We start from the raw sequence: 12,060 nt of genomic DNA on the forward strand, positions 1-12,060 counted from the left end.
GTTCGAGATTTATCCAATAACTAGCTTTACTAGGCTTCGCCCGAAATTTAAATTCTGCTTTTATAAAAAAAAAATTTTAAGTTTTCTTTTGTGAAAATGGTCACATTCATCTGGATTAGTCAGGCATAATAAGCTGAGGCACATTTCGTGATTGCAGAGTTTATCGTTCGAAAGTTTTTAGGCCACAGACAAACACACAAACATCTAGAAGCTTTCTGCTTTATATATTAAGATTCCTATTAAAGTACTAACACCTCCCCACTAACAGCGCCAAACAAGAATTACGAGTACCAATAAAATAATAACGCAATACAACCCTCGTAGCATAATAAGCTCAACGCTGGTAATCATGCTTCCATTGCTTTCAATGCGATTATTCAACCGCTAAAAGGCGAGCCAGACGAATGGAAACACGATAAATCAGAATTAGACTTCTGTAGAGGGTACGAAGACCCGAGTCACTCGATGACTGCCAACAGGAGATATTGACGTACGTAGCGTGCATAATAATGACTAATCAAAAGATAGGCATGCACACGCGTACGCTCAGGACGTTTGCCAGCGATAGTCCCCGCTGGCGGATAGTCAGCGGAGAGCAGAGCCTCTCTCGAAAGTGAACACGTCGCGCGACCCCCTTTAAATCGCACAACTTTCGTCTGAATAATTTCTCCGCGTGTGCTGAAAAGTTTCCACGAGTTCTCACTCGCGTTCACTCTCACGACTGTCGCGTTGAATCAATGATAAGCGGCTATCCTTCCTTCCAATCGTCCTATTCGCCGTCTAACGCGATAGACTGCCTATGTACGAACGATAATGCTGGCTCCGTGGATGATGCATGCAGCTACTGAATAAACCAAGAACTTAGCAAGAGCTCTATACAGGCTCGCGGTAGCTGGAGATAGTAGGATGAACGTACGCGCGCGTTATAACAACCTGTAGGTGCACTTTGTGTAATTCGTTCTATGATCAATATTAGATCTGTGAAAAAAATTCTGGCATTCTTCTCGCCCACCCTTTATACGCTGTAACGCGAACAAGGAGGAAGATCATATTGGGGATGTGATTTTCATTTTTATGCTGGACTATCCGCCAAGCTTTCAGCAGTGCGTTTATCTGATCCTTAATTAAATGGGCAATTCAGTGTGTTTTGTATTTTTATTTAATATATTTCAGGTATGACTACGATAGTTTTTGTCACTCAAAATTTCGTGACGATCGGAACGAGTGATGATTTGATGATTCCTTTTAGCGAAAATATATGTCCACTGTCGTTCAAAAGTTGGAGGATTTCCTCATTGCACAATCGCGCTTAAGTAATTTCTTCGCGTATAGATTTCAATAAAAATTTATTCAAATAAGGAGGATTGCAAGTGTGGCTGAAAGTATTAACTTCGATTGCGAAGGAAACGTGATTTTAATGCAAATCGGCAAATAATTTCAAACTTATATAGCTAACAGTGTATATGGTCATTTCTGTTTATGAATCGCATAACAAGGAAGGGTGCACTAAAAAATGTAAACAGGTAGGTGTGTTATTCGTAGGGAGCATCTCCTTTAACCCTTGAACACCGAATGCGTCGTCAGTCAACTGTATGGCCGCCATTCTGGTTCATAATTTCACAAGGGAAGATCCCTAACCCGGAAATTCAAAAAGGGATGAAACTTTGGGGATATATAGAGGATATATTGCTATGTATCACGCAATTTTTGGAGCTGTTTAAATTCACTCTAAGGGGTTGAAATTGACCTCCGAAGATCCGGCTATTTTTCGATTTTGTGTTGTACCTTGCGAAGTGTGTATCCCCAAAGTTTCATAATGTTTTGAATTCCCGGGTTAGGAATCTTCCCTCGTCAAAAGAAGCTTTTACGTTATATTTTATTCTTGGTATGATTTGGAATTTTTATTTTTTTAAAGAAGTGATATATACGAATATTAAGTAATACAAGTGAACATATGGTTACAAGATTAATTCAATGTGAAATTGGTCCAAGTGAACTTAATAAATGTACATGGTTTTACTACAAAGTAAAGGAACTAAACTACGAAGGGGAATTCACAGGTTGCATTCCTCCTCCACGAGTGACCATGACTTTCGACCTGAAAATCAGTTCAGGGAGTGCGTTCACCCTGATTCGACTCATTGACGCCTTTCTAAGCGATCTGGCATTCCAAGCGCGTACGATTCTGTTAGGTCGCTCGAATCTAGATTGCGTTTCTACTGTGCACTTACGTACGCGTAGCTGCACTTTCCTTGCTTTCGTTGAGAAATCTGCGCACTCTTACGTACTATCTGCTCGGAAATATTATTTTGGCAATAATAGACTGCAGAAAAGAGAAGGTGCCCCGATTTTGGACAAGTTAATATAAATTATAAGGTGTATATAAATTAGCAGGTTTATCTCAATTTCTGTCCATAGATATTTTATTCTAGCATAAAATAATCCATTAGCAGTTAATAATCTATGTAGGAGATTATCTGAGAACAGTACCGATATTTAATTGACAGGAACATCTTAATTTCAGTCCATAAATATTTAGTAGTCGAATATGGAACATTTACATAACATATTAGCGAATGCGATGTAAAAGACAGGCAATATGGTGTTACACTGTTACCTCAATGTCACGTAAAATGTATACAAGTAAATACATATGTATGTATAGTAAAACTAATTATTACGTTCAGTGTCACGTGGGCCACGATGGCCCACCCTATTTATTTTATCGGAAGTGAAATTTTCATTTAACCCTCGGTTGTCACACTGGGTCAAATTGACCGTGCAATTTTTTAAGCAAAAAACTTTTTGCCGGCACTCTTATTACTTCAAAAATTTTTTTAAGCATGATGACACTTTAAATGTCAACTTTCAACGATGGGCATATATTCTACAATGTTCAAACTTTATCTCAGAATTTTTAAGACTTAATTTAACAAATAGCTTTCAAATAACAACTGATTGAAAATTGGCAGGGTCAAATAAATTGACCCAGTTTGACAACGACGTTCGAAAAAGTAGGTGTGACAGCCAAGGGTTAAAGGAAAAAAATGAAACATCTTTTTATATCGAAATCAAAATAGAACAGAAGAAGATGAAATTATGAAGCATATCACACAACTACTATTATTCTATAGGTAATTCAATATCGCAATCTACTTTTCTCAGCAGTTTTTGTAGTCCTACCAAAAATCTGAATTTCCACCGTGGCACGGAAGTGCTAATATTCATTTGTTTTAGGCGCATAGTACCACTAATTATAGACCTAACCCAGTCCTAATGCATTATGAATAACTGTTTATGGATATTGGGACGTTATTTTTTAGCCTATTCTATAAATTCGTGAGTGCACGTTGTTTGGGTGTCCAATTTGGTTCAAATTTTGCACATAGTTAGTGCTCTAATAAATCTATGACACGCATTGAACACAACACTCAACAATTTACGAGAAGATCGAGTTCCAGATTTTGTCTATTCCAAAAAGAGAAACCAAGTTGCAGTGGAAACTCAACTAGAATCCATAAAGAACATAATTACAGAAATATTTACATATTTCTACGTTTCAAATTGTTCTCGTTTTTTTTTTATCTAAATCTGTAATACATAGAAATTATAAAAGTCAAAACTTCGAACTTGATTTCCCCCAAAAATTCCATTGAAAAGTAATTTGAATCGTCCTATAAATCACAACATAATACCATTGCTTTCCCTTGCAGGATCATAAGATCGAATAAATTTCAGAAACATGAGTACCTAGTGTTAAAGAGTCACTGTACATCGATCGGAAGATTAGCTGTCTTATCGCGTTTCTTCGGTGCGTAATAATTTGCCCTCGATAACGTGATACACCATTATTGCACACCATTGCACAATTATCAACGAATCTATCACTCCAGAGGCCTGGATACGTCAGCATCTCAGCAGGAGGTAATAAAGTCTTTAATGGGCTTCATAAGTTCACCTAGGATCACCTTGTATACGCTTGATGATTAGCAAATAAATATGTCAGGGGCTAAATATTGAGCGTGTCATTGTTGATCGAACTCTTTGCTGAAATAAGTAACTTATCATTGAATATACGGCGTACAACCAATTGCAGTAACGCATGACTGGTAATAACTGCCAAGCTATTATCCATGTCAGAGCTACAAATAGCACATATAAAATAATGTAATGAAAATTAATGAGAACAAAGATTGAAATCAATTACATTATTTTTTTTTCATTTCATCTTTGATATTTCTTCATAAATTTTGTTGGCGAATATTTCGCTAAACTCACTTGAATTTTTTAACTGAAAATTACGTTCCACGTCAGATTCTTGGCTAGTGTCCTTTCCTTCAGGAACACCCTGCGTAATGAAATAGCGAACATGTACTATTACCCGGCCGAAAGAAGATCCCCAAGAGGCGGGCTCGGGCGATACAGTCCGTCGCTATGACGATTGGTCGAATCACCTATTTGGGCACACTTTTAAAGACGCGGCACACGTATTTTGGAGATTGGCTGAAGTAGGCACATATATTGTCGCACAGCGCGACGAAGAGAGCGAACAAAACCCATCGAGATCGAGTGGAATAGAGCGATCTGAACGACGAGCGCCAAAGCAATAGCGTAGGCATCTCAGACGGTTAACCATTAATATATAATAACATAAAAATTTCCTTATTTTTCACAATATATTCAGGAAAGTATTATCATTGGTTTGGTTAGATTTCTCTGATTAAAATAAGCCCAAACGCAATCTCGCACTGATTGTTTTTAATTGACATCATGATAAAAAAAATTAAGTTTAACATCGTATTATTAAAATCATTTAATATTTTATCATATTTCATTGAGGCTCATTTGTATCAGCATGAACTCTAAGTATATAATTACAGTTCCTAATAGCAAGTATAATTTTAAAATTAAAAATGAATATAATTTTCATACGTTCTTACCCTATAAATCTTCTGAGCTGCTGCTGCTGCTGCTGCCGTCGCTGTCATCCGAATCGCTGTTTCCTAAATTGAATTCTGTATCTTCTATTATTCGGTCATTCGACCAATATTCCTGTTCGATTTTCTCTACGTGCCTACAAAAGTTCTCCCACTGGTTCTGCGTAATTTCACTTAGAGCTTCCCGAGTAAATGTTTGCAAATCATCTTTTGAAATTGTCGACGACGGATTCCTTTCCCTAATCTTCCTCTTCAATTGCGCCCAGGCCAATTCTATTGGGTTTAGGTCGCACATATACGGTGGCAGCCTCAGTACGTTATGGCCGTGTGATTTTATTAACTCGTCTATTTTATATGTTTTTTCGGCATTTTTATTTGTTTGCACCAGATGCATTAACTCAAATTTGGTCATTTGTTCACTACATTGAATTTTGTTTCTATTTAGCCAGTCTATAATATCGCCCTTCCTATTGCTTTTTGTCGGCGGTTTATTTTGTTGCACGGAGTGGTACGGGGCATTGTCCATAACAATTACCGAATTATGCGGAATGTTCGGTAATAATTTTTCTTCTATCCATTTGACAAAATTTTCTGCATTCATTTGACCATGGTAGTCTCCTGTAGTGGTACCGGATTTGAAAATAAGGTCCGCACCATTTACAAACCCATTTTTTCCACCGGCATGGACAATTATCAGCCGATGTGAAGAACTATTATTTTTTAACACTCCTAGCATATCCTCGCTCTGCCAACACTTGCTAAAACACAAGGTGTTGTCAACCCATGTTTCGTCCATATATACAATGTTTCTGTTTTCACTTCTATAATGTCGTAAAGCTTTTAAATATTTTTCCCTCCAAATCACAATATTCGGTCTTTCAATTAGGACCTTTCGAATGCTATTGCTCTTCCTCCATTTAAAACCCATAGACTTTAATAATTTATATAGAGAATCTATTTTCCATGGAAAATCTATCTTTTCCCGTATCGCACCCAACAATTTTGGAGCAGTTGGTACAATTTTTTTTTCCACATTGAACTGAGCTGGACGAGAACACTTGATTTTGTTTCTCGTCCACATTACCGTAGTTACACAGCTACAGTTTTTGGCGAAAACTGAAAGACTCTTTGCGTTTACTTCTTCATTGTTACGTGTAGTGTTAATGATAGAGTAAGTGCACGGCAACATTAAACATTATGCCGCCACATAAGAAAGGACAGACAGTTCGTAGTGATGCGCGGAATATGGTGAGGAGGATTATAAAAAAGTGTGAAGAGGAGCGTGATGCAGATAGGCCTCTCCATCCAATGCGCCAACCTACTATTCGCGTCATGGATTATACGGGGTTGTCAAAGAAAACAATTCAAAAAATTCGAAAAGAAAGTTCACTAATTTCAGAAGACAAATTATTATCGTCACCGGGTAAAAAACGTCCGCGGGGCATTCTAAAAAAGTTTTACTGCTCCAATGAAGATAAGGCTCTAATAAGAAATATTATTTATGGATTTTATGTGGAAAAAAAAATTGTACCCACTGCTCCAAAATTGTTGGGTGCGATACGGGAAAAGATAGATTTTCCATGGAAAATAGATTCTCTATATAAATTATTAAAGTCTATGGGTTTTAAATGGAGGAAGAGCAATAGCATTCGAAAGGTCCTAATTGAAAGACCGAATATTGTGATTTGGAGGGAAAAATATTTAAAAGCTTTACGACATTATAGAAGTGAAAACAGAAACATTGTATATATGGACGAAACATGGGTTGACAACACCTTGTGTTTTAGCAAGTGTTGGCAGAGCGAGGATATGCTAGGAGTGTTAAAAAATAATAGTTCTTCACATCGGCTGATAATTGTCCATGCCGGTGGAAAAAATGGGTTTGTAAATGGTGCGGACCTTATTTTCAAATCCGGTACCACTACAGGAGACTACCATGGTCAAATGAATGCAGAAAATTTTGTCAAATGGATAGAAGAAAAATTATTACCGAACATTCCGCATAATTCGGTAATTGTTATGGACAATGCCCCGTACCACTCCGTGCAACAAAATAAACCGCCGACAAAAAGCAATAGGAAGGGCGATATTATAGACTGGCTAAATAGAAACAAAATTCAATGTAATGAACAAATGACCAAATTTGAGTTAATGCATCTGGTGCAAACAAATAAAAATGCCGAAAAAACATATAAAATAGACGAGTTAATAAAATCACACGGCCATAACGTACTGAGGCTGCCACCGTATATGTGCGACCTAAACCCAATAGAATTGGCCTGGGCGCAATTGAAGAGGAAGATTAGGGAAAGGAATCCGTCGTCGACAATTTCAAAAGATGATTTGCAAACATTTACTCGGGAAGCTCTAAGTGAAATTACGCAGAACCAGTGGGAGAACTTTTGTAGGCACGTAGAGAAAATCGAACAGGAATATTGGTCGAATGACCGAATAATAGAAGATACAGAATTCAATTTAGGAAACAGCGATTCGGATGACAGCGACGGCAGCAGCAGCAGCAGCAGCGGTACCAGCAGCAGCAGCAGCAGCTCAGAAGATTTATAGGGTAAGAACGTATGAAAATTATATTCATTTTTAATTTTAAAATTATACTTGCTATTAGGAACTGTAATTATATACTTAGAGTTCATGCTGATACAAATGAGCCTCAATGAAATATGATAAAATATTAAATGATTTTAATAATACGATGTTAAACTTAATTTTTTTTATCATGATGTCAATTAAAAACAATCAGTGCGAGATTGCGTTTGGGCTTATTTTAATCAGAGAAATCTAACCAAACCAATGATAATACTTTCCTGAATATATTGTGAAAAATAAGGAAATTTTTATGTTATTATATATTAATGGTTAACCGTCTGAGATGCCTACGCTATTGCTTTGGCGCTCGTCGTTCAGATCGCTCTATTCCACTCGATCTCGATGGGTTTTGTTCGCTCTCTTCGTCGCGCTGTGCGACAATATATGTGCCTACTTCAGCCAATCTCCAAAATACGTGTGTCGCGTCTTTAAAAGTGTGCCCAAATAGGTGATTCGACCAATCGTCATAGCGACGGACTGTATCGCCCGAGCCCGCCTCTTGGGGATCTTCTTTCGGCCGGGTAATAGTATATTGAAATTACTCGGATCGAGGCGGAAGGAAACGGTGGCCTAATTACGAGTTCAAGATTCAGCGCGAGTGATTTTTTTCGGCGACATGGAAGGGCCGAATAATTGAAAAAATTCCGTTAATTAGGTAGATTGGCGTCTTGTACGAATGGAAATCGATAGCACGCGGCGCGACACATGGCACAGCTGCATTGACAAAGCCTTCTGCGATGTGTCCTCGATACGTTTCCATTATTCGCAAGGCTTCGTGTTCCAAATTGGACGTGGACAAAGGACAGCGTAAAGAGTCTCGCTGGTACAGCGATTAGCTCAGGCTGTGACGTAAATAAAATTACATGATACGCGTTTGATAATCGCGCACGATTACAATTACTTAGAATTACGAATTTATGCGATAAAATTCTGTGTTTCCCAACCTTTTTTAAATCGCGATCCCCTTCTATAATACTCAAATTACCTAATAAAGATAAGGTAAATTTAATAAGGTAAAGAAAACACATTAACAATAGGTATTTCAAAATATAATTCTAACTTAATAATTAAAATAAATAAGTGTTAAAAAACGCCACCACAGTTTGGGAATCACTGCACTAGGTCATTCTATAAATTCGTGAAGATTTTTACTATCAAAATTGCAATCGACGACTTACCAGCCTGATATAAACAATCTTGCAAACAAATTGAAGCAAAAGACTTGTAATAACTTCGATGACAAAGAACTTTAAGCAAAATCAATATTTTATAATTTATTCTTCTATTCATTCTTCAAAGATTGCATTTTCAGTACACGAATAAATTGTAATAAAATATGTCAGATTCGAAACTGAATTGCAAAATTAACTTTAGGTACTGTTCGATCTGGTATGGCATGTAATTTAAAATGACTTAATGTGACTCCGTTCTTTCGATTCCCTTTGAACCAAACCTCCACCATTATGCTGTGCACGAGTAAAGAAATTAAATAAAGCAAGTTACACTTCCCTCTAATTAATGAGGAGGACGCTATTGTTCTTGATGAAGCTCCGGGAGCTCTTTTTAAACCGCTTAAAAGCTAGTTAGCTTGGCTTTTAAATCGAATCACAGTGCTTTCTCTATGGAAGAGTACGTATTATTTCCGCTGAATGGGGAATAATAGTCGTCGCTTGCTACGTAATATTGCTAGGCCCTGATGATCCAGTTGTAAATGTTGTAAGCGCACGCGGAATCGATTATGTAATGGGTATGGCCAGTTGTACTGTATCTATCAGCTGATGATGTCGACCCCGATTTTGAGATTCCAATCTAGGTATTCCAAACGGATGATCTACTTGCCCTGCTCCAAATATGCCCTGGACTATTCGAGATATATGAAAAATGTTTAGTGCAAATGAGCTGAACGGAACGGACGTGTTAACGTTGAAAAAATCTCTGTACAGTGCAGGAAGTTATAACTTGTGGGGCAAAGAATCTCGATGCTTAGGTTTCTCGTGTTATTGCTAGCTTGGAGAATTTCCAGCAATATTTAATGAAATATTTATTATTACATGAAAGTTTAAATTATATGTAGGTATTTTGAGAATCGAGGTTTGTGGAATACAAAATTTGGGTTTTTAGGTTTCTTGTATTATGCTAACATGGAGAATTTCTAGCAATATTTAATAAAATACTTATTATCGGATTAAATTATAAATTACTTATAAAATGAGTGATTTCAATGCTCAAGTTTCTTGTATCGCTAACGTGAAAAATGCTGAGCACTATTTAAAGAAATTTTTAGTATTACTTGAATAAGAATTTAAACTACCTTCTTGAACTCAAGAGATTTTGACTTTGAGACATTTTAGCACATGGAAAAATTTCGAATAAACTTGGGAACTTGGGAAAAAATGTGTCGAATACGAAGGAATCTCTGTGTCTATCAAATAAATTCACTTTGAATAAATCCGTGTACATATCTGCTTTTCGTCGAATAAAGATCATCCCAGCTTTTCCTACTTCGAAATATTTCATTTATTAAATCCTAACTCTGGTCTATGGAATCAAATGTACCTAAATAAAATCTATTAGGATCTTAATAGATCAGCTTCTCCTCCAAAACTGAAAAAAAAATAATTACATATAATAACTAAATTACAAAAACGTAACTAAATTATATAAAATTCGTTGCACAGTATGCACCCTGCTTGCTGTAAGTGGTGATTCGAACCCCTAGTCTTTCTATAACTATTCCACCTTTATAGGTGGAATAGTTATAGGAAGACTAGGAATAGCGTGCTTACTCTGAGTCAGTGCACGAACGTATGTACTATAAGTAACATTGAAATAGCAGTGTCGAAGATTTGAAATAAACATGTTCTGCAGTCCGTTCGCGTCACAGTAATATAAACGAAGGACTGTTTTATCATCGTGACGTCTAGAGTTATTCTGGGAGGTACAGCGCTACTGTAGAGGAATGTTTCAAGTAACCGGACTAACTTACAATAGTATGTAACTTCTGTAAAGGAACCATGGGGCCTAAAAGGGCGATAAAATCGTCGGGCAAAACTGTACGTTAGCGTCAACGAGCCATCTGAAACGTTTATGAACGCAATTAAGACGCCAGACGTTGCTCACGTCACGCCTAGCAATTTAATCCAGTTATTTTTATCGTTTTTCTTCATTAACCGCCCTTCTTCCACCCCGTTAGACACGTTTCTGGAAAATACGTAACCGTTTCAGTTCGTTCCGCATAATTTTCACCATCGTAATAAATGCACGAGAAATGCTCATACTGCTTTGGCACTAATATCAACTTTATAACTATTTTTATTTGAATTCTAGATGTTTGTGTAAGTTAGTGTTATAAAAATTGGCTGGCGAAGGTGGGCAGGGATACCAAGAAAAGTGATAGCAAATTAAAACTTGCAATGCAGGTTGAAATGAGCTAAAGTGTATGAAGAAAATTGATTTTCTATTCTGATACGATAATGGAGCGTGTACTGTAAATGGATTACTCATTTCGCTGGAAATGATATAACAGATATTATGTAATAGAGATATATATATATATAAATACTACAGCTGTTTTGTGTTAGTTGTACAGTAATGCACAGTCAATGATAGAAATTTGTTTCATCGTCAATACGAAATGAAAACTTACCTCAGTGAGAGAGATTTACTTTATTGTAATTAATACTATTCACTATTTAATCGAGCACTTATTAATTGATTTTAGCGAGCAGTACTAAATCCTCTTTTAACGTTTTAATTATTATACCATTTATTAGATAATTCATGTTTTACAAACTATTAAAGTCCTTCACAATCAGTTTTATACATTTTTGCAGTGATAAATATGAAGTAAGATTAAATTGTTAACAGTTTGATAGCTCCATAATTTAAATTTATTCACTGGTATATCATCGCCCATTCACATTATCTCCCGTTTTTTTTCTAAATTTAGATCTGATATCGAAGGTTATGTTATTTATGTTTAAATATCCTTTTAATAGTACCTGTTTCTAGCTGCATAGCACGTTTCACTTTGATTCACAAGAACCAGTCAATTAAAAAGGTGTTTCAATTCACTCAGAGTTAAATTTCAAGAATAATATCTGTTTTGAAACGTCCCGTTTTAAAACATACAAAACTACATCTAAGTATTGAGGTGAATAACTGAAATTAGACAAATTTTCATCCGCTGCGAATTACAACTTCTTTACTCCAGCGAATTATTAATCTTTATGATCAAAATTTAAGAAAAACGATTTATCCAATTTTATTAAGCACAATTTTTACTGCAAATTACTTTTTTGAAATTTGATATTTACCAACAATAGCCCAAGTTATAGTACAAAAACTTTGAGTGGCCGGTACTGTACAACTCTCGCCTACATCTCTCCAGTAATAAACATGAAGTAAAATTATATTCTCGGAGATCGCGATCGCGAACTCACGCTTACGTAAGACGGGTGGGCGGAGTGTTAAGTTCGACCGATCGATCGGCTTACACAAAAATGGTAGCGGAAGTTAC

At 36.4% G+C, this 12,060-nt stretch overlaps 3 protein-coding genes across 5 annotated transcripts in view; 2 read left to right on the top strand and 1 right to left on the bottom strand.

Annotated features, from left to right (window-relative positions):
• The window catches only part of Synd (protein kinase C and casein kinase substrate in neurons protein Synd), a 97,828-nt gene that overhangs the window by 29,140 nt on the left and 56,628 nt on the right, over window positions 1–12,060 (top strand). The gene's annotated exons all lie outside the window — the stretch shown is intronic.
• On the bottom strand, window positions 4,942–5,733 carry LOC143367279 (uncharacterized). Its single transcript, XM_076808915.1, has one exon. The coding sequence runs from the start codon at window positions 5,731–5,733 to the stop codon at window positions 4,942–4,944; it is 792 nt and encodes a 263-aa protein (XP_076665030.1).
• On the top strand, window positions 6,687–7,619 carry LOC143367280 (uncharacterized). The gene is made up of 2 exons (XM_076808916.1): window positions 6,687–7,464; window positions 7,561–7,619. Exons 1-2 carry the CDS (start codon window positions 6,687–6,689, stop codon window positions 7,617–7,619), a joined length of 837 nt encoding a protein of 278 aa, XP_076665031.1.

The sequence above is a fragment of the Andrena cerasifolii genome, chromosome 3, assembly GCF_050908995.1.
Source record: "Andrena cerasifolii isolate SP2316 chromosome 3, iyAndCera1_principal, whole genome shotgun sequence".
NCBI classification, from domain to species: domain Eukaryota; kingdom Metazoa; phylum Arthropoda; class Insecta; order Hymenoptera; family Andrenidae; genus Andrena; species Andrena cerasifolii.